The 23299-nt window shown below is 40.8% G+C and overlaps 1 protein-coding gene across 1 annotated transcript in view; it reads right to left on the reverse strand.

Moving 5' to 3' along the window:
• The window catches only part of Rassf (Ras association family member), a 138298-nt gene that overhangs the window by 37077 nt on the left and 77922 nt on the right, over positions 1-23299 (reverse strand). The window contains exons 6-8 of the mRNA XM_067127564.1: positions 20420-20899; positions 15167-15359; positions 12918-13039 (exon numbers count right to left, since the gene is read on the reverse strand). Coding sequence (XP_066983665.1) covers positions 12918-13039; positions 15167-15359; positions 20420-20899 — 795 coding nt within the window. The remainder of the gene's footprint in view (positions 1-12917; positions 13040-15166; positions 15360-20419; positions 20900-23299) is intronic.

Genomic DNA, 23299 nt, shown 5'->3' on the forward strand with positions numbered 1-23299 from the left:
TATTCGCGGGTTTCTCTGTGGAATGTATATACCCATTATTTGCAGAAAATTCGTCCATTCGCATTATTTTTCACTGAGAAACAGTCACTGATTACTGTATTTTCATATAATTTTCATGACTAAATGCACTTTTTGTGATAAAACTATTAAAATACTCAGGTATAAGCATTTTTAGAGGTTTTCTTTTTGTGTTTAAACTATCAAAAGGGATTTTGACAAAGGAAAAATCTATTTCTGAGGAAGGTCCCGTGTCACCGGTGAAATTCCATTACAGCACAATTTCTAGGTATAACATTGCTAGATATACCAGAGAAAAAGAGCTTTCAGGAAAGCTGGGGTTACTACCCCCAGTCGAGCGTCTTCTAGGAAGACGTCGGTATAAGGAGGGGTGAGTGAAATACCACTACCACGGAAACCTACTCGAAAGATCTCTCCCTATCAAAATCCCCGGAACAGAGCGGTGAGCCGTTACAGCCCCCACACCCAACACCCGCCAGGACGGCGACACCAGCGCCACCTACCTCATTCCATGCTAGCACTAACCCCAGACTTGGCATGTGCAAGAGGGGGGGGAGAGTACTAGGTGATCCAGGGAGGGTCACCGGGTGACACGGGACCTTCCTCAGAAATAGATTTTTCCTTTGTCAAAATCCCTTTTCTGAGTTCAGTCCCGTGTCAGCCGGTGAAATAGTGATAGAGAATCATGCCAAGGCTGCAACTACCAGGAAAAAGAAATGGGGGGTAATCTGAAGAAAAAGGCAAAAGTTTTACCAAAATAATTTTAATCAAGCAATCTCTTCCATGTAGCAAGAATACTAAGACTAAGGCATACTAAATCTAAGTCACATCAAAAAACTTAATACTATGAAACGTGGGGAGGTCCCCGGCACGACGGAGAAGAAGCCCCAAAAATCTAAAATTACTTAAAGCAAGGTGAAACATGAAAAGCGCACAAAATAACTGCAAACACAACCTTAATACTATACACGTAAACTTAAGCTAAACACGTAAGAGACAAAATCAATGAGCATTAACATATACAGAACATATACATATATCTGGGGTACGTGGAGCCAAATAAAAACTGTCCAGTACCCCATAAGAAAAACAATCATGGCATGTCAGATTACACTTTTTCCATCAACAGATACAAGAAACATCAATATGAGGAGCCAGGCAGTGAGGTATAATCAACCAGGAGAATAAGCAGAGAAGTAAATGAGGCAGGCGGGCGGGGGGGAAAGGAAAGGATAAGGATATGATTAATTAAGGTGGGAGATGACACTTCCCACAGCTATGGTAGAAAATTTCAGGGCTTCGAGCGATTTTAAATAGTGGCGTTTAAACACTAGAGGTGATTTCCAACCCGTAAATTTAGATAACTCCGAAAAGTCCATATTATGAAAGTAATTAATGGAAGTAGCAACTGCTCGAATATCATGAACCTTGGGAACTGAATCTGGGTTGGCCTGTTTAATGAAATATAGAATTTGTTGTCTTATAGCATTTAGTGAAAGAGTACCACCTTTCTCCCTGATAAAAAGAGGACCCGACTTACTCTGTGGAGTTCTTAAAAGGTAAGATTTAAGTGTATAAACTGGACATAAAGACTGGTCTTGAGGAAGGGGCACCACCTTCCAAGGAGACCACCTGTCCTGTGGGTCTTCGTTCTTAGCTAAAAATCTAGGGTCAGGGGAAAGGAGGACCTCTCCAGACGGGAGGAAGTTCACATAATTATCACCTCTAGTGAGAGCCGACAGCTCTGAGATTCTAGCACCTGAAGCCAAGCTAATCAAAAATAAAGTCTTCCTTAACAGATCCTGATAAGAGCAATGAAAGTTATCCATCTCTGATGCTAACTTGAGGACGTCATTGAGAAACCACGTAACAGACTGTGGGCGTGATACTGGTCTCAGACGCAGCGCATGCTCTGGGGATAGATGAAAAGTAGGAATCTGTAAGGTCGATTTTAAAGCCGTAAAGAAATACTTTCTTCAATGCTGACTTGACTGTGGTAATAGTGGCCGGAGCAAGGCCTTTCTCAAACAATGATCTAAAGAAGGAAACTCCTAAATTAGCTGTCATGATTTTGGCTTCAGATGCTTTTAGGAAGGAGGCTAATTTTTTGACTGCTGAGTCATACTGTCTAAGAGTAGAATCTCTTTTATCTGATTCTAAAAACAGAGTGTTGACAGGGTCAATGTTCGCTCCTTTTTGGGCTGCGAATTTTATAAAGTCCATAAAACTAGGGCATTCTGAATTCTTGAGGAAGCTGACACAGTCTTGGTTTGTACTGTCTGAGTCAGAATGGGCTTGGGAATCCGAAGACTCCGTAATCCCAGTTCCTGAAGAAGAGGGAACCAATTGCTCTTCGGCCAATAGGGGGCTACTAGGGCTAATTGACCTTTGAATGTCCTGAGTTTGTGTAAAACTTTCAGCAGTAAATTTATTGGGGGGAAAAGATAAATCTTCTCCCAACTGTTCCAATCTACTGTCATTGCGTCTGTGGCGCGTACGCCTGAGGGTCCAGGTTGGGGCCACATAACAGGGGAGCTTGAAGTTGCTCTCCGTTGCGAACAGATCCACTTGGAGGCCCGAACCCGGCGGCAAATCCATTTGAAAGATTCCACGTCCAGGGAGTAGTCCTGGACAGGGAATCCGCCACCACGTTCCGTACCCTCGCTAGGTGGGTGGCTGACAGGTGCCAGCCGTGCTTGTTCGCCAGGGAGAAGATAGCAACCATTACTTGGTTTACTCGGCCTGATTTGGAGCCGCCCCTGTTGATGCAATGAACTACCACTGCGCTGTCAAATACCAACCTGATATGAATCCGGTTGGGGGCGGATTTTCTTCAGAGTTAGAAAGACCGCCATAGCTTCCAGGGTATTTATATGGAACTGCTGAAACATTGTGGACCACGTTCCTTGTACTTTTGTTTTGGTGAATATCCCCCAGCCGCTTAGGGAAGCGTCTGTGTGAACAACTAGTGCCGGAGGGGGAAATTGAAGCGGAACTGTTTGGACAGGCCTCTGACCGAGGTCCAAGGTCGCAATCTTGTCTTTAAGATTTGAGGAATAGAGGAGACCTTGTCTCTGAGCTTGACATTGGCTCGACTCCGCCACACTCTGTTTATGTCTTTTAATTTCGCTTTTAAGAGCAGGTCTGTCACTGAGGCAAACTGAAGAGATCCAAGGACCCTTTCTTGGGACCGGCGGGATGCTGATGGATTTTTGAGGAATCTCCTGGTGAGAGATGCTATCTCTTTCCTCTTGGGAGGCGGAAGAGACAGCGTGTGAGATGACAGATCCCACTGGAGACCCAACCACTGAAACCGGGACTCGAGTCAGGCGGGACTTCTCTCTGTTCAGTTGAAAACCTAGCGACTCCAGGAAATTGATGACTATGGACGTAGCTTTCTGACACTCCGGAACTGTTGGTGCCCAAATTATCCAATCGTCCAAATATGCTGCTAGGGATATCCCTCGAGACCGGAGTTGTTGTACTACCGTGTCCGCCAGCTTTGTGAATATCCTGGGCGCAATGTTCAGACCGAAGGGCATGACCTTGAAGGAGTAGGCTTGATTCCCGAGTCTGAAACCGAGGAACTGAGAGAAGTTCCGCGCAACCGGGCGTGATAATAAGCGTCTGAAAGATCGATAGAGGTGGTGACGGCTCCACGCGGAAGTAGAGTCCGTGCCTGAGCTACCGTAAGCATGCGAAATTTGTCGCATTTTATGTAGAGATTTAGACGCGACAGATCCAGGATCACTCTTTGCTGATCGGAGTCTTTTTGGGAACAGTGAATAACCTGCCTTGAAACTTTAGGTGCCTTACTTTCTTTATTGCCCGTTTGTTGAGCAATTCTGTCACGTAATCCTCTAGGATTGATGTGGGTGGCTGGTAAAACCTGGTTAGAGGAGGAGGGTTTTGATCCAGCTCCATCCTAGTCCTTTGGACACAATGCTGTGTGCCCAAGGGCTGAAGGTCCATTGGTCCCTGAACCAAAACAGGCGACCGCCTACCTGTGTTCTCTCAGTGGGAGGGAGGGGGTTTATTCCCCTACCACGTCCAGGTCTTCCCCTTGGGGTGGTGTTGGGCTTCCCTCTATGAGGGGCTTTGCCTCTTCCTCCCCTTGCAACCCTATTAAGGCCGTGAAAAAACCACGGCCCTCATATGTGGGGTTGTACGCCGGTGAAGCCACATAGGAGGGTGCAGCTGGTTGGACCAGCACATACTGTTGGGGTGAGCCTTGGAAGTAGAAGGCTGTGCTACTGCCGAGACCGGGACGGCTTGGACTACCGCCTGATGGTGGGGCCTCTTATGCCTCCTGAAGCGTTTGCCTCCTCTCGATTGGGGGCGGCCGATTCTGGGGTCTTACGCTTATAGGCAGAAATGCCCCAGCGAGAACGAAGACTCTGGTTGGCCCGTGTAGCCTCGGCCATAACGTTATGTGACCTCCTCTTCAGGGAAGAGGTTAGGTCCCCAGATCGAGCTTTTTAACGAGCTTGTTAGGCTCGTGGCGGATAGTCGCATCGGCAAAGATGAACTTCCTACATTCCAGTCTGGCCATGATAAATTCAAACAAGTCAGACTGGAAGCCAGCCAGCAAGGATTTAGCCAAAACTTGGAAGAATGGTTCGTCCGAGCAGGAGACGGCAGTAGCTTCCGTAAGGCATACGGAGTTCAAGGACCGGGCTAACTTGACCCGAGCATCAAACTCCGCTTTCAATAAAGCTTCCGGCAGCTTGGGGAGCTGCTCACTGAATTGCGTGGAAGCGCAGAAGGGGTCCAGCTTCCCGACCGTGAAAGTGGACGGGGCGTCTATCCAGAACTCATTACTTCCTGGGAATACCAGGGAAGTAGGGTCTGTCTCTCTTAGCTGTGGTAACGGATTACCATCGAAGCACGCTCGGGCCGTAGCCAGAGCGACTTTGTCCAAGCAAGGGGTGGGTAGGTTGTCTCCCAGGGCGAACATAGTAAAGTTGCCCTTGAAAGGAGTCAACCGTGTTGTCTGCCTGCCACTCCGTCAGAGTGCGCAGAAGAGCCGACTGAGCTTGGTCCCTAGGGACGATGACAGTCTCCCTAGGAACCTTGTCTGACCGAATCCAAGCTTCCTCCGTAAGCCTCACGAAGCCTGGGTAAGGGGGCAGGAGATCGGGGGGGAAGAACTCCAATTCCTCCAACCGTCTCGTGCCAAGACCATCAAGTGTCAGCTTGCCATCATGTTGGATGGCCCGGAGTCTGAAGCGCCAAGGGTTACCGACATCGAACGGCGGGGTCCGCAGTGTCGGGGATAACATACTGTGGTTCGGCTGGGGTGGGTGAGCCATTCCCGCCAGTATGTTATCATGACTGGCCAACTTCTCAGAGATTTTATTAAATCTCGTATCTAGGTCCTCTGTAAACCGCTTATAGAGCTGATTTGCAAAGGCCTCTGCGTCAAAGCAGGTTGGCGAGGAGGGCTTGGTTTTGCAGCCCTCTTACTCGCGCCTTTGCTGGAGGAACCAGACTTGCTCCCGGAGGCTACAGGTCCTGAAACCTTAGCCTTCGACGGGGAAGGGCGTGCCTTCTTGGAAGTCGAGGACTTGTAGCCCTTCGCCTTCCATGAAGTCTTCAACTTCAACTTGGGGATAGCAGACGGAGCTCTATCACCCAAGGAGGAAGACTTCACAAAACCTGCGAAAGAAGAGATGGATGAAGCAGGGGAGTCAAATAAAGGGGGGCCCGCCCCAACAACCTCACTTACCTCACCACTTACCACCTGGTCCTGCTCTATGTTCATCGGTTCCAGGTTAAGATCCAAGGCGGCTACATCCTCCGAGACCTCAGCGTAGAGGATATCCGCTTGGGGTGGCTGGGTCTCATCCCGGATTTGCTGGATGATAGGGGTGGCAAGGTCTTCAGGCACTGCGGCCGCCACCCGTGCGCCGGGGTAGAGCAAGTCCCTCAACCTGGCGTCGAGGGCGTAGGGCTTCCCGACGGAACGTTCCTGCCAAACCCAGCCACCCAGGCCCGGAGGGATTCCAAGGCAGACTTCTTGGAAGCTTCGTCCGCCTGTAAGAAAACCAACAATTAGCTAAGAACGAAAACCATTCCGGGAACCTCATAAACAATATACAATATGAGGAGCATAAAAGGGAGTAAAAGACTGTCACTTACCGACTCATCCTGGACAGTTGTGCAGAGAGCGAAGCAAACCTCACAACCATCAGGGTGCCAGACAACCAGGTCATCCAGTCGGACCGCACAACCAGCGTGGGTCCGGCAAACTACGTGACCGTAAGGTTGTTGGAGGGAGGCGGTGCACCCCGGCTCCTCACAGCGAACAGTCTGTAAGTAGAAAAGTACATGAACCTCCCACCTAAGGAATCTAAAGCTGGCAAGGCCGGGAAACTCAACTACAACCGAATACTCCGGCGGAGAAGAACTCCCTTATCATAAACTGGGCCAATAAGCTCCAAATTACATAGAGTGGAAGGTAAGGTTTTCAGACCCGGAGTACTCCGGGGAATGAAGGAAAGAGAAACCAGGAACTAACCATAAGGGCTGCCAGTAAAATAACGGCGGAGCCCCCGGGTATAGGACCGGACTCACGTATATATATAATATATAATAAATAAAGGAGAGTACTCCTGTAGATAAACAGACTTATCTAAAAAACAATAACAAAAATAATAACAATAACAAGTGATGGTAAAAACTCAAGAGAATGGAAGGATCCGCTCCTCTTATAAAATGAAAAACCTTCCGCCCTTACTTCCCCGCCGGAGAAACAAGACGGGTAAAATGCTCGTATGTTCATAACATAGGCTGAAGCAATATTTTTTACCGTATCAACGTAACCCGACGGGGAGACGAGAGGAATGGATAGTGACTCGAACACGTTCGAGTAAACAAACCACCAACCCCAATACAGCGATGCTAGGGACGATATGGGAGGGAGCGAATCCCTCAACCAACAGGAGAAGTCCCTGAACTCGGAGAAAACGCCATCTAGCGTCACCCGCGCGAGTAGAGCAAGGCTGGAGAGGGGGAGGAGGGGAGGGGAGGAGTAGGCTACCAGGAAGGAACAGGAGACGGGAAAACATATCACCCGCTCAACTGCACCATACCTCCCAGACAATGAATCCTGGAAGGGTAATCTACAACTGGAAGCAACACAACCCAAGCCCGACTCCTACCTAGGCGAAGCCTAATATGGACCTAACCTAATATAGGCTAGGAAAAGGGAGGAGTGCAGAAGGGAGGAGGAAGCAACAGGGAGAGAAATTTTGTGCCGAGAACCAACCGGGATCGAGAATGGCGGGCAAGGGGGCGACTAGCCTAGAGGAAACACATCCAAAGAACTCGATTCCCCCCAAATGGAGGAAGAGAACTAAGGGGCTCACTCTGCCCACCAAAAACGATCCCGGAGGAAACAGCAACCAAAACTCCCTCAACCTGAACTCCCCACCCAGGGCAAGGGGATGGAAGCAAACAAGCCTACTCCACAAAATAACCATCACACATAAAAACTAAAATGTGCTCAACAGAGAGCGTAGCCTACCTCGGGAAGCGGTTAGATCTGAGGCTGCCAAGCACACACAAGTAAACCACCCAATAAAATAATAAAAATAAAACTAAAAGAGAGCACCATCTTCAAGCAAAAATTAATTAGCCTAGCAAGACCAAAAATAAACAGGAACCCAACCTGGAGGGGGTACCTAGACGGGCATCACTCCCACAAAGGCCGATAGGCCAATTGAACGTAATTCATAAGGGGGAGCCACCGCAAGGAACCACCAGGAAGGGAACCAAGGGGCAAAATCTATCTATAACGACGAGGAGACAACTCCAACTGAAAAGAACAGAAGGAGTCGCCTGTGGTCGACATGGCTGGCAGGGGATGCCGTGGCGACATAATAAGATCTCAATATTTATGAAAATACGAGACCGTAACAGCCAAAAATAGAACAAAACCCCACAAGAAGATGGTACTTAACTTTGAAATGGTAAAGCTGCTCGACGCCATCACAGATGCAAGAAAATTCAAATAAAATGAAGACGAGCACACAAAAGAAACAGCGAATTCACGTGCTAGAAAATGGAATGAGGTAGGTGGCGCTGGTGTCGCCGTCCTGGCGGGTGTTGGGTGTGGGGGCTGTAACGGCTCACCGCTCTGTTCCGGGGATTTTGATAGGGAGAGATCTTTCGAGTAGGTTTCCGTGGTAGTGGTATTTCACTCACCCCTCCTTATACCGACGTCTTCCTAGAAGACGCTCGACTGGGGGTAGTAACCCCAGCTTTCCTGAAAGCTCTTTTTCTCTGGTATATCTAGCAATGTTATACCTAGAAATTCGTGCTGTAATGGAATTTCACCGGCTGACACGGGACTGAACTCAGAAATAGGCATTTCTGGTTTTTAGTATTTGCGGACTTTAGCTATTAGCAGGGGGCGGCAGCCACGGTACACATCCCCGCAAATACCGGGGTTTACTGTAAATATACTTTTTTGAAGATTCCACTTGAGAAGGCTCTACCAAGTCAGAACTTTTAATCAAAACAATGAGGCATTTGGCACCGTACGAATTCCTTACTCTTAGAGTGCTTCAAGACTTACAGTGGATACGGTTTTGATCCTTCCTCTTATATAGCTGTATATTTACCCATTCGATATGCCACCCATGAACCAGGTGATGCTAGAGGTAAGAAGCACAAACATAAATCTTTATCTATGCTAGAAAATGTTTCTTCCATTGGCGAATGTTTAGTGTTCATTTTACTCAACAGATAGCAGTGTGCTTTGTTTATGTTTTGACGGCGACATTCAAATGCACTCAGTGATAGCCGAAATTCATTCTTTATTTTTGTCATTTCATTACCCTCTACAATAAAAATAAATGACGAAGGAACTAATAACGATAATTATCAAAGCAGTAAATTTTGGAGATGAAAGTCACCAAACATATTCTGCATTCTGAGAAAAGTTAAGTACTGTAGTTGACTTATGGTGAGGCTAACTCAGGAATGTAGGCTAAATGTGTTAAATAAACTATACTATTTTAAAGAAACTTATACAGTATGAAGTTATAAAATTATAAAGTGAAAATATATGAGTAATAAAATCATAAAAAGGGGGGTCAGAACCTAGCCAAGTAATAGCTAAGTTGGCATCTAGGCTATTTGTATGTGGAATTAGCTTGCAAGGTTATGCTTACATACGGGCTTCATTTTTTATGGATGTATTCTGTATTACGGGATTTTCTGTGGTCTGGCAGTGGCCTGGTCCCAAGGTTCCCGGATTTAAGAGGCTGGACTGTATTTTTTTTACATAACCCTTCATTTATACCAGCTCACATTCAAGGCCTTCACAAATCCTAAATACTCCATTTGTGAATCGAAAATTCATCTATTGGAAGTGCCACCTTGGTTCTAAGTTCCAGGTAGTAATATACCTCACTTTTCATGTAGTCTATGTAGTCAATGTTAGTGGTATCAATCAGCAAGGTTAGGATATTTGATAAACCAATATACAAGTGGTATCAATCAGCAAGGTTAGGATATTTGATAAACCAATATACACTAAGTTCATCAAGAAAACCCTTTTCTTTGCATTAACCTCAAAACAAGTTAGGTAAGAGGAATAAGAAGCAGAAGAAAACCCTTGGTAAAATTGCTTGAAACCAATGATCTTCTTTGACAAAGCTCAAATAAGTGAGATTAGTATGGAACCCAAGGCTCTAAAAGTCAACAGGGAGTTGTACAGATTGAAACCATGTCAAAATTAAATGGGTTTGCAAACTGAAGTCCATACATGATGGGAATTATGGCATCCTAAAACAAAATGGAGGCTTCAACATTTATAGAAGATCTGTCATCAAGGCTAAAGAGAGACCATCCTAATGCCACCTTGGGAGTCACCAAACACTGATTGAATACCTGGAAATACATTCAAACACCTAATTTTCTAATTTTGAGAGAACTTAGTCTCCTAAATGGCAAGTCCTTAATTTAAAATCTTACCCAGAGGACAGACTGCTAGCGTAACTATTCCTCCAGGTCTGGATAGGCAATCTGTCCTTTCCTACAGATGGTTTCATAAAAGGAATTGTTCACTGCTGTTGCCTGTTTCCAGCAGTTGTTATTATTATTATTATTATTATTATTATTATTATTATTAATAATAAAGTAGTTTAACCAGACCACTGAGCTCACTATCAGCTCTCATAGAGCTGACCAAGTGTTTCCGGCAGTGTTTTCCTATGATAATCTCTCAACTTTCTAGGCCTGGTGTATGGCCCTAAAAACCTACGGCATAAGCTGAATCTAATTCTTTGTGCAAATCTCATGTTTGGTGCAATTGTTTTATCAGGCTGTAGGTCAACCATGCTTTCTTAAGCCAATACCTGAATAATCTGTTAGATGTCCCTTAAGCCCAAGGTTCATCAAGAAATTCAGAAGAAATTCAGTACTTGAAATTGTCAACCAATTAGCCTTGCAATTTCCATAGGGGCACAAATAAACTTGGGCAGAGTGGACATATGAAGAAGTATAATCTGGATCTATTACTCTCAAGTACCAGGTGAAGCCCAGCAGTTACCAGTGTAATCTCTCATTGCTGTCAAATTTTATCGACAAATGTGTCCTTGGTGTTGCAAACTACCTAAGCTAAATAAAAAAAAAAGCAAAACTATTCATAATTTATTTGACCTAATAGTATTGGGATCAAGCTAAGCAAACTCATCACCACTGCCATCACTTAGATCAATTAATGTCAAGGATAATAACTAACATTCAATGCTAACTGCACATATCTGGAACTTCTCAAGATGAGTAAAAGAGGAGGATATTGAACTACTAAAAGTGGATAAGACTTGTGATTTTTCCAAATAGCAGGCGATATTAGGTTGCAGTTTTCTCCAAGTTTGCTCTTTCCTCAAGTGTAACTTTGATAAATGATTGTCCAAGCTACATGTACTTCCATCAGCACAACTCCCAACTCCCATCCTAGTGCAGACTCAGAAAAAAAAAAAAGAGGTTTGGCCAGGTACTGTGGTCTCTGAAAATGTGGTTGATTTCCAGAGACTCAGGCCCCCCTATCACCAGTAATCAGTCTACATCAAATAATTCTGCAACAAAACTATTCTCCAGGTGTAAGAGTATGCTGACATACCTACTAGCATAGAGTAAGCCATTAGCACCACACAGAGCTCCTGCTGGTAGCATGATTTCTTCCAGGAGCAATAGCTCTTGAGCCATATGGCTGGAGTTAATTGTTAGCACAGCTGCTGTCTGAATCTGCTCTGCTATGGATTATGGCCATGTTGGGAAAGTCTGTTGAAGGCCAGGTAATGTGACCACAATTCCCACTCCATCAAATACCATAAAGGCCAACTGAAAGTTTGCTGAATGCCAAACAAGATTAACTTAACTATGAAAGACAAGTCACTACATGTACCTAGTCATTAAAACTTTCATCAATTACTACATCCTACAAGTATAAGCAACACTGAGGCTGGCAAAGAAAAGAGCAGTGCAGTAATACCTAAAAAAACTAATGAGTCTGTCACTTAATAAAGGGACTAAATGAAAGTCATCGAAAGTGTTTGTGTAAGTGAATATAAATTGCACTTACTTTTCCTTAGTCAAATAAAATCCAAAATGATGATGCAAGTTTGTTGCAAGCTAGATAAATTGAGGTTTATTTCTACCTACAACCCAAGATGTGTAGGGGTGCATGTGCAAAGGCACAAACGCAATCATCCAACCATCAATTTTAAACAATGATTTAAGAATGGCATCTTTGATTCTTCAACTTCAAGAATGTGGGCTAATGATGGGCTTGTTGGCCCATTTTAACCAAAATGTGCCAAAAATTTTTTAATGTCACTGGGGTTTCCACTAAGTGTGACCTTTAACCATTAAGGGACAGGCTAAATATATATCAAGCACATCCTCAGACCCCTCAGACCAGGCAAACTTTAAGGATGGCCAATTTAAGATAAAAACACACATCCATGGAAAGAGGAAGATATGCAAATGCACTTGGTGTAAGAAGAAAAATTATATAAATTTTTTCTTACCTTCCATGGGACCTTCCATGAGAAGTTGAAAGTGACTATTTACAACCCCGTGTGGGGTCTCTTTTACAAGGCATTCGTAAAAACATGTTAATTTTACCAAGTTATGTATGTTTTTTCTAATAATTTATTTTATTTCGTAAAATTATATTTACAGCTCACACAATATCATAACAGATAAGAACTAAAATCAGTAGCAAATTCTGAGTGTATTTGTTGTAAAATATTTACGAGATTTACTGAGATGGGGAGATGCAGTAACTTTTTGTGAGGTATAGTGTGCATGTTTTCTCTAATATTTCTTTGCACTTTTTTTTGCAAAATTACAATTATAGCTGACATACTATCATAAAAGATAAGAGCTAAAACCAACAGCAATCTCTGGTTATACTTATGAGCAAATAAATAAAAAGACGTCCTGGAGCTGCAAGGTATACTAATTGATATCTCTCCCTTGCTGAGGTAATAAGTTGCCATAAGTCATTTATGGACCATTTAAGTGCTGTGAACCTCCTTCCTGCTAAATCTATTCAAACAGTATGGCGCGAAATATTAATACTCATATGAGAATTCCCGTCCATCACCCAAAACCTGCTATAGATACTCATATGAGGATTCCCGTCCAATAAGGGTTAAGTAACCCTTGGTAAATTTTGTGGGTTTATCAGAAACAACAAACTAAAAGACCCTTCAGTTCAGAAGATAAAATAAAATATATATACCACAGCACACCACACTAACCACAAAGAAAATTTATATGTAATCAAAGTTATACATTCTTTGGTTAATGATTAAAATCCTTAAACCACTCAGTTCAATATTCTCCGGATAAAAAATATTCTTGAAAAAAAACCTTACCTGAGGAGAGATCTCCTCTGTCTGTTGAGCATCGACAATAAAGATTTTTGCTACCTCTTCATGAGGCCCAAGCATCACTCTTGTTATCAAAGGATATTCCTCATCCTTGATCCTCCTCCTCTCTGTAAATCAAGAAAACTATACAGATGACAGCGAGGAATTCATGGTTACTTTTAACTTGAAATATTACAACTTCTGACAGCAAAGTATGTTGTGTTTCACTCTTATCATTAAGCCAGGAATTTTCACTATTTTAATGTCAATTTTATACCTATTATTTTGACTTACGAGATGTGACCATAAAGTATCGGGACTGTTGCTTTAGTAAAGGAGCTAAGATATGCAGAATGAGACCACTTGGCACAGACTGACCTTGACTGTGCATGCAGTAAGTTTTAGCGCCCTTGCTCACTTATGCTGTTTATAGCAGTGCTTGGAAGGAAAGTGTGCAGTGCGTGGTCAACGCATTGACTATGACGGAGAAAGTTGAGCAGAAAATCTGCATCAAATTTTGCCAAAAGCTTGGGGATACCTGTGCACAGACCTATGCAAAGAGCAAAAAGTGTATGGAGAGGAGCGTATGGGCCACACGAGTATACGAGTGGTTCAGACATTTTCTTTCAAGATTGCTGACAAAATGTCAATAGTGATAACTTTCTGGGAGACCCGCAACCAGCAGAACTGAGAAAAACATCACAGTTGTGTGTGCAGCTGTGATGGAAAATCATCAAATCACCATCTGTGAGTTATTGGAGAATGTGCAGATTAGTTACGGTTCAGTTCAGTCCATTCTCACTGAAGATTTGGGTGCAAGATGCGTGGCTGCCAAGTTTGTGCCACAACTGCTTTCAGTTGCAGATCATCTTGATTGCAACAAAAACGATGAAAATTTTTTGAAAATGGTTGTAACAGGTGATAAATCTTGGGTCTATGGCTATGACCCCAAAACCAAGGCTCAGTCTTCGCAGTGGAAGACCCCAACCTCTTTGAGACCAAAGAAAGCACAGATGGGTCAAAGCAATGTGAAGCCACTGTTGACCATACTCTTTGACTACAAGGGAATTGTTCGTCATGAGTGTGCTCCACCTGGTCAGACAGTAAACAAGGAGTACTACTGTGACATGCTGCGGCATTTGTGGAATGCTAATCGCCGGGAAAAGGCCAGAATTGCATTCATCTGGTGAGTGGTAATTGCACTATGACAATGCACTTGCCATTCAGTGCAGCTTGTGCAGCAGTTTTTGGCCAAGCACAACATCCCCCAGGTCCAACAGCAACCGTATTCCCTAGATCTCGCCCCTTCAACTTTCTCTTCTTCCTAAAAATTAAATCCCACTTGCAAGGAAGAAGATTTCAGGACATCAAGGAGATCCAAGTGAATGCGACAAGGAAGCTGCTAGAAAACAAGTCCAGGAATGCTTCCATCAATGGAAACAGTGCTGGATAAAGTGTGTGGCTTCTGAAGGAGACTACTTTGAAGGAAATTAAATGCTAAAATGGTGCATGTTGTAGTTTTCTTTTTATAGCAACAGTCCTGATACTTTATGATTACACCTCGAATTCATCAATGTAATAACTAACTTGTAAAACAAAGTAGTAATATAATTTATAGTATATCTTTTTCTTTTTATAACACCACCACTGCGTTAGAGGATGTTATACTTCCACTGTAACTCTGACTCATCATGAAATACTCTCAAGAACTGCCAGTGCAAAGTCTGAAATTATCATTATCATTATTATTTAAACTATTATTGAGATTTTAAAGGTAAGTTTTCATCAACTGTCCCCAATTTCTTGAACTTATTTGTGTATTACATTAGTGTATGATGGTGACATCCTGTTCACATGAAGTTATTTTTGCTTTTACTGCTTCCATTCTCCAGTTAGCTTATAGCTAATATTCAGTATTAATGTTCTGGCACAAAATTCATTTTTAATTCAAGTATGGGCTTACATGTTATTTCTCCTATTCTTTTCTGCCCACTTTCCATTAAAGAAAAATCCAGTGAATGAGTGGTTTGTTATTGCAAGATTCTACTGTACTGTAATATCATAGACCTTTCTAAGTACAATTACGAATTTTTGGTGGGCCTACAATAATGAACATCTTAACATTTTGAACATAGATGAAATTTTATGATATTCTGATATGAAAAACATGTATACAGTATGCTGTCAATGTTCACCAGGCTTAATAGGGTCTAGGCTAAATCTTAAGACTAAATAAAAACTACAAAACAACAAACCTCCATTATCTTTAATCACAAAGAGGGCAAAGTTCTTTGAAGACATCTCAACCTTGTACTTCTCCAGAAGCATGTTAAGAACCTCTTCCACTGTCACTAGTGATGTTACCCAAACACTGCATGCAGAGCCATGCGGCGGAGTAAATGAACTGGTTTCACGCAAATAGAAGTGACCGTTGATAGAACATCGTCTCTGTAAAATAAATGGAGTAATGTCTTCCAATACTAATCTCAATATGTAATTTTTATTAATGCAATGAAGCTACAAAAAAATCCATTAATAAGTGCCCATTCCCTTGTTATTACAAGTTCAACCCAAAAATTTATCAAGTAATTTAAAAAGAATATTAGCCATGCAGCAGGTAAGTAGGTAAGTAGTCCACATGTGCTGTGAAATCCATTGGTTCTCAGCTGTCTACCTGGTCTATTCTCAGTGTACTTAAAACTCTGACAGCAAGTAAGTACAGAGCAGGTAGGAGAGAAGATTTATACAGTAAACTCTTTTATCTGTACTTACAGGTCTGACAATGGGTGCAGACAACTGGAAAATACAGGAATAATTTTATGGTTAACCTATGCCAGGATGCCTTAAAGCCATACCTTATCCTTTGCATACCCTATGCAAACAAACACCAAATCAATAAAACCTACAGAACAATTCACTGGTGCAGAATACCATACTTCACTCAAAATAAACCAATAAATACTGCATTTTAACAAGTAAAATGCCTAAGCATGATGAGCAATTGTAGTTCCACAGCATCCCCTTTTTAAGAGCATCTGAAAAAGTAAAAAATTTCATATACACTAAGCCTTAATAATGATTATACCATTAAAATTCTATCTCGCTCTCTTCCCCCACCCTTTAACCAACCTAATAATGTTGAGTAGTGGGTTATAATTGGGGCATATTTACTTACAGCAAATACTTCTAGTTAAATTTTGGCACATAAGTTCTTTCTAGTACTTGATGCATGTTATGCAAAGAAGTTCTAACTATGCAGCAGGGTAAGGTGGTTCCAAGTACAGTATTTGCATGAATAATGGTTCCTCAAAGATCACTAATCTACCCAAGGAAATGCCAATAAGAAAAAAAGTATCATTTGTCTGAGAAATTCTTACCCTGACTGGCAGTAGTGGTTTTTACAATCTGACCTTGCCATAAGGTTAGTTACAACTACATGGATAGACATACCTCAGACTCGCTAATCTACAAGAGGAGTCACCTTAAAAATGAAAACTTTATCTATCATTCATTGAATAAATCCTTGAACTGATGGACAGTAGTACAGGCAGTCCCTGGTTAATGGTAGGCTCGGTTAACCCTTAAACGCCTAATGGACGTACCATACGTCGACGAAAATTGTCTGTTGGATGTCAAGTGGACGTACCATACGTCGACGAAAATTGTCTGTTGGATGTCAAGTGGACGTACCATACGTCGACTAAAAATGCTTATTTTAAATATTCGCGGAAAAATAATTATAGGCCTAGTTTGCGGAAGGTTTCAAATCACGCGCCTTGAGGGATGCTGGGAGTTCACGGATCAAGCTGTTGTTTTGTTTATAAGCGTCACCCAGACGCGCATGCACGAATTCCCTCCTTCTCGTACCAGACAGCATCAGCGTCGGACCGTGCGAGAGCGATTTTTTGACGCATCCGTGTTTTGCAGAACTTTGGCGAGTGTTTGCATATTTGTGCTGCAACAGGACGTTTGCAGAGATGTCTCAAAGCTGTCAGGACCGTGAAAGGCCCATACTGCCTGTCGGTAGTGAGCGTGTGAGACGAGTTTTAGACTGGGATGCTGGTGAAGGACCCAGCAGCCAAAGTGACCCAGCTTCTCAGCGCCGTGTTGTTCGACCACGTGTGACCGAAGGCGACCAAGGACCACATCCCGTGCCTTTTATGACCCCTAGGAAGCATCGGGGTGTCCTGAGAGGCATCCGTAAATTTTTGAAAAAAACTTTTTCCTTCGCTGAAAATCCTGGCATTTCTTGAGTCACCTTGTCGTAATTTTTTCACCATTTTATATTATTCGTTACATAAAGTGTTATACATCAAAATGTGTGCAATTTCATGTAGAATACAACAAAAAATAAATCATTCTTTTAGCTTTTAACAGTTTTGAAATATTTTCATTTAAATCACGATAACTGAAAAAATTTTAACATTCGGTCAATTTTGACTCGACTGAAATGCTCGAAAAACGCAATCGTAAGCCAAAATTCTTACATTCTAGTAACAATCGATCATTTACCTTTATTCTGCAACAAACAGAAAGTCTCCAGCACAATATTTTGATTTATGGTGAATTTTTGAAAAAACTTTTTCGTTAGCTCCGCAAAAAATCCTAGCATTTCTTGAGTCACATTGTCATAATTTTTTCGCCATTTTATATTATTTGTTACATAAAGCGTTATACATAAAAATGTGCGCAATTTCATGTAGAATACAACAAAAAATAAATCATGCTTTTAGCTTTTACCATTTTTGAAATATTTTCATATAAATAACGATAAATATAAAAAAATCAACCTTCGGTCAACTTTAACTCGATCGAAATGCTCAAAAAACGCAATCGTAAGCCAAAATTCTTACATTCTAGTAACAATCAATCCTTTACCTTCATTTTGCAACAAACGGAAAGTCTCTGGCACAATATTTCGATTTATGGTGAATTTTTGAAAAAAACTTTTTCCTTCCATCCGCGCGCGCGAACTTCACTAAAAATCCTAGCATTTCTTGAGTCACCTTGTCATAATTTTTTCGCCATTTTATATTATTCGTTACATAAAGTGTTATACATCAAAATGTGTGCAATTTCATGTAGAATACAACAAAAAATAAATCATGCTTTTAGCTTTTACCATTTTTGAAATATTTTCATATAAATAACGATAAATAGAAAAAAATCAACCTTAGGTCAACTTTAACTCAATCGAAATGGTCAAAAAATGCAATTGTAAGCTAAAAAACTTACAGTCTAGTAATATTCAATCAATTTCTTTCATTTTGAAACAATTGGAAAGTCTCTAGCACAATATTTCGATTTATGGTGAATTTTTGAAAAAACTCTTTTTTTACGTCCAGCATGCGTTTAATTCATGCATCATTTTGTGATAATATTTTCTCTGTGTTGCTTTAAACGTTTTACAATCTGTTATATACCAAAATCATCGCAATTTAGTGTACAATACAACTAAAAAAAATTAACTCATTAGCTTTAACTGTTTTACTTACAGCGCAATTTGTATACAATTATATACGAGTTTTTTTTTTTTCGCTGTCATATATTCCAATATTTATATATGATAATGATATTTTTTTTCATTTCTGATGGTTGCATACTAAACTTCAGGCAATGAGAAAAAGAAGCCAAAAATGAACTCTTAATCTTAAAAACTAAAGCGTGCTGTGATTTTTAAAAAAACTTTTTTCCGCTTTCGTAGCTAGCTCCCGAACGCCGCCGGCATACGGGAGACGTTTTTGTAAATAGGGCTTCGGCGTTTAAGGGTTAATGGCGATCCGGTTTTACGGCGCTTGTCTAGCGACAAAAATCGGCAATTTTCGGCACCAAAAATCACTGATTTCTGTTTATTGGTGCCGATAATTGGGTATTGGCGCCGATATATACCTAACAAGAGGCGCTGATAACCAATACCAGAGGTTTTTGGAGCTGATAAGCCACGAAAATTGCCGAAAAAGTGCTGGAAATCGCTGATTTTCGGTTATCAGCACACCCTCAGAACAGAACCCCTGCCAATAACCGGGGACTGCCTATATTCACAATCTTGGCTGCTTGTCTGTTCCACAATGAGGTTATCTGGTAAACAAATTCTCCATGGTATCCAGTTTACTAATTATGACAGATAAAGACCTGTGGTCTGTTAGTATTGATATTAGCACTGATATCCATTTTGTATCAGCAAGACTACAGATACACTAAAAATACCATGCTAAACAAGACGATTAAATTACTTCATTTTGTACTGAACCTATCAAATTCCACTAAGTCCATGACGCAGAGCAAAACTAATCCAAAATGGAGAAAATATCACCAAGCCCTAAGCAAGGAAAGAAATGAAAACAGAAATTACATTGCACTGAAATACACAGTAAAAAATGCAGTCATGAAAAAGGTTAAATTGAAATGAAAATGGGGAATGGGTAAAAAAAAAAAAAAAAAAAAAAACCATGCCAAACAAAACACTCACGCTTATGGTATGCAATGCTTGCAAGCAAGCACAGAAAACTATACAATGGTCTGTGTCACCAGCCAAGACCCAATGATCACTAAGCACACATCCAATACTTACCCATTGTTCTACTACTATATAGTACTTATTCTTTGAAGATTTTTGTCCGAGAAAATTTTGACAAATGAATTAGGCACTAAAAGTAATAGGCTTATTATGAACAAATAGTAATTCATAAGAATGCCACCACTTTCAATCTAACTTGTAATTATCTAATGCAATTCGCTTTCAAAAAATTTACATTATCAAGCTGAGTCAAGCTGCTTTTAGCTGTTATCCATTCCTAGTTCCATATGTAAAGAGAAATTACAGTATTACTGTACTTAACTATGCCATTCAAACAATACTTTTCATAAAGTTTTCAATACATCCTTCACAAGAAAATATAAGTAAAAACAACTGAACATTACATTCCTAGAGCAAATTCTTTATGAATCAACAATATTAATTCACCAAATATATTAAAATTTTCATTATTTTCCTTACATTCTATTGAAGCTAAAAAGCAGCTGAATTCATGGACCAAATATGTTTAAAGTCCATGAAACCAAGCGGAAAGGTATATTAACCCTTTTGATATTCAAAAGCTTTTTTCACCTTTACAACTAAAATTCTGTTCATATTTTAAGTTTTTCACCTTCACAGTGGTTTGTTGGAAGTTCTTTGATTTTACTATTTTGAAGGGTAAGCATAATTAATATTACAATCCACAATTTAGAAACACTAAGAGTGAACCACCTCATATTTTCACTACATGAAAAATTTTTCAAGTCTCGTTTCAACTTACTCCAATATATTTTCTCGAACTTTAACAACACAGTGAATGAGCATTACAGAATTGGCAAGATAAATAGAAATGAGAAAATATAACAACACCCAACTGGCCATACCCTAATAATAACTTTGACCTACTAAAATTAATTATATCCTAATACATGCTCAGACCAGCTAGAATTATATATCTCTACATCACTGAGATGAACATTTAGTGCCCCACCTTAACTCTAGCTTTATTCATTCTTCTTCCAGGTCGTCTTCTAATTGCAGTGCTCCCAGTTTTGACAGCAGCCTTCCTTGATTTCTGCTCATCAAAACTTGCATCCTTCTCTAACACAGAATCGTTGGCACTAGAATCAGCAAAAGAGTTTTCGTTTTTACTGGAATTATCTAAATTACTTGAGGAAGCCTCAGCACTTGGAGAATAATCACCAGGAGGAGATGACAAAGTCACAAAACTTTCAGAATTCATGGCAGTGTCTCCCTCCGCATTATCACATCCATGTTGATCAACCTTTTCAGGGGACATGTCCATTAACACTCTATTAGAAGAACTGCTATCACTTCGTTCTAAAGAAGAATAAAAACCAAAAGGCACTGTGTTCCTCCCATATTCAGCACTCCCAGGAGTCACTGGTGTGCTAGGAGACTGTGGTGTAGACCAACCATTCACAGAGTCTTCACGCCAAAGAGGAGGGTCCTGAAAAGGTATTGAAAGATTTTATATATTTGATTTATTAAAGTCATTAAGTTAAAATTAACTATCAATAACAGTAATACTTATACTGAACTACTACTATTAATAATGATGTATGGTGTTGAGTTTTATCAAGAAATCCTTGGCTTTACAGAATAAAGCATTTCAGGTGAACTCCTTATGTAATGTAATGGATACATTACAATGCTAAGCCAATGGCCAGTACCTGATTGTGATTGACTGATTACCTTTAAATATCTTAATGGGATAGGAGAGTTGACATTCTTAAACTCTAATTAGGCTAACCAAAAATGGTTTGTTTTCAATGTGTATTGTTTCACCACAAACCCATATCTAGCCCACATTCATGGTCTTTGAACTGGACAACATTTAACTGTTCAAAAAAGACAGGAGTGGTAGGCCACTGCATATGTCCCACTTGGACCCAGAGGTACCAATAAATCACCTGCTTCATTTTTTTTATATGCCTGCAAACAAACAACAGATGAGCAACATTCCCCAAAACTTTCTAGTTTAAAATTGCCAGGAACTTGCTACTTCATTAATCATCTTCCATTCTAACTTCATCCTCTCATAACTTTTCCTCAATTTAGATTATTCAGTAAATTCTTCACCTCATACATTTTTGTCTAGTATTTTTTCTTAGCAACAGCTGATGACTATTCCAATATACTCTTAAAGGTTTCTTTTAATAATTTTGGTTTGAGTACTTTCTGGCAGCATTAACAAATGGGTAATCATAAGATTATGATGGTATTTTTATTTTCCTGTATGCAGTACTCTCTATATTTTGCTTTATTTGAATTTTTCAGTGACAGCTTTCATTACAAGGGTATGTTTTTTGTTGCTGTGCTACAGTATTTTCTGGTTTGGTTACCAAGATTTATTAATATAAATACAACTTAGCCCTTCTTTGTATTGTAGGGTCCCACAAGGACCTACACAATCATCCAGGCTGGAAAATAAAATTAAAATAATTGGCAAATATTTCAGATACGGTACAGTATGCTCTATCATTCAAAAACACTTTACAGTAATATTTCAAATACACCTTACATCACCCTGAGAGAGAGAGAGAGAGAGAGAGAGAGAGAGAGAGAGAGAGAGAGAGAGAGAGAGAGAGAGAGAGAGAGAGAGAGATGAGTTTGATATAGTAGTACAGTATCAGTACACTGTAAATCATTTTTATCATAAAACTCTGTATTCAGTCACAAACACAGTATGAAAAAATACAGTAATTAGTGAATAAACAACGTTGCTGTATGAAAAAAGCACATTTTTTTTAGCGATAATTTTAACTGTTTTTACCAATGTAAAAGGAAAATGGGACGACTTCAATACTATGCTTATGGCTTATGTATACAGGGGTAACTTGACTGGCTGTCAAATGTTCTGTACAACAAGATTTATTTAATTTGTACTAAACGTTTTATAGATATTTGGCTGTGTTTAATATTGATATTTAAACTTAGTAAATCATTGTTATAAGCATTTTAGGGGATGTACATACAGTCAGTCCCTGGTTATCAGGGGCTCGGTTATCAGCGATCCGGTTTTTCAGCATTTGTCTAGCATTGATAATCAGCGAGTTTCGGCGCCAATATGCACCAATTTCTGCTTATCGGCACCAATAATCACATGTTGGTGCCGACACATACCTAACAGAAGCGCCAATAACTGAAAATCTCCAAAAAAGCACCGTCACTAATTTTCGGTTATCGGCAACTTTCGCTTATCATCACGCCATCAGAACAGAACCCCCGCCGATAACCAGGAACTGCCTGTACTTAATAGTAAAAATTGTATTAGGGTACTAATCTAAGATGACTTGTATGGGATATATTTTTGTTTGAACTGATATTAAATTGTTTTAGTATGATAATTTAAGGTATGTTTTTGTGTGAACTATTAAAGTAGACAGTGAACTTTTAAAATAGACAGTTACAAGCGTTTTAGTTTAAGGCATACAGGGTATTTGAGAGTTATAAGCAGTTAAGCGTTTTTAGAGGGGATTTTGCATTTCTGCAGTGGGTTCTGGAACCTATCCTTGCAAAAAAGTGGGGGAGCACTGTACAACAAACTGTGCCCATCGCATCAACCACCCCACTGCCAGAAATGCGCAGCCTCCTACAGGAGTTCCCAGAGGTCTTCAAAGATGACCTGCAGCACAACCTAAACAAACCAGCAAAGCACAGCATCCAGCACCACATAGAAATGGAAGGTCCCCCAGTCCGTGCCTGCTTCAGACATCTGGCCCCAGAACAACTCGCCTAAGCCAAACAAGTATTCACGGAAATGGAGAAGGCAGGAATATGCCAAAAAGCCCCAAGCCCATGGGCATCCCCCCTCCACAAGGTACCAAAACCCAACGGAACATGGCGA

Source organism: Macrobrachium rosenbergii, chromosome 25 (genome assembly GCF_040412425.1).
Source record: "Macrobrachium rosenbergii isolate ZJJX-2024 chromosome 25, ASM4041242v1, whole genome shotgun sequence".
NCBI classification, from domain to species: domain Eukaryota; kingdom Metazoa; phylum Arthropoda; class Malacostraca; order Decapoda; family Palaemonidae; genus Macrobrachium; species Macrobrachium rosenbergii.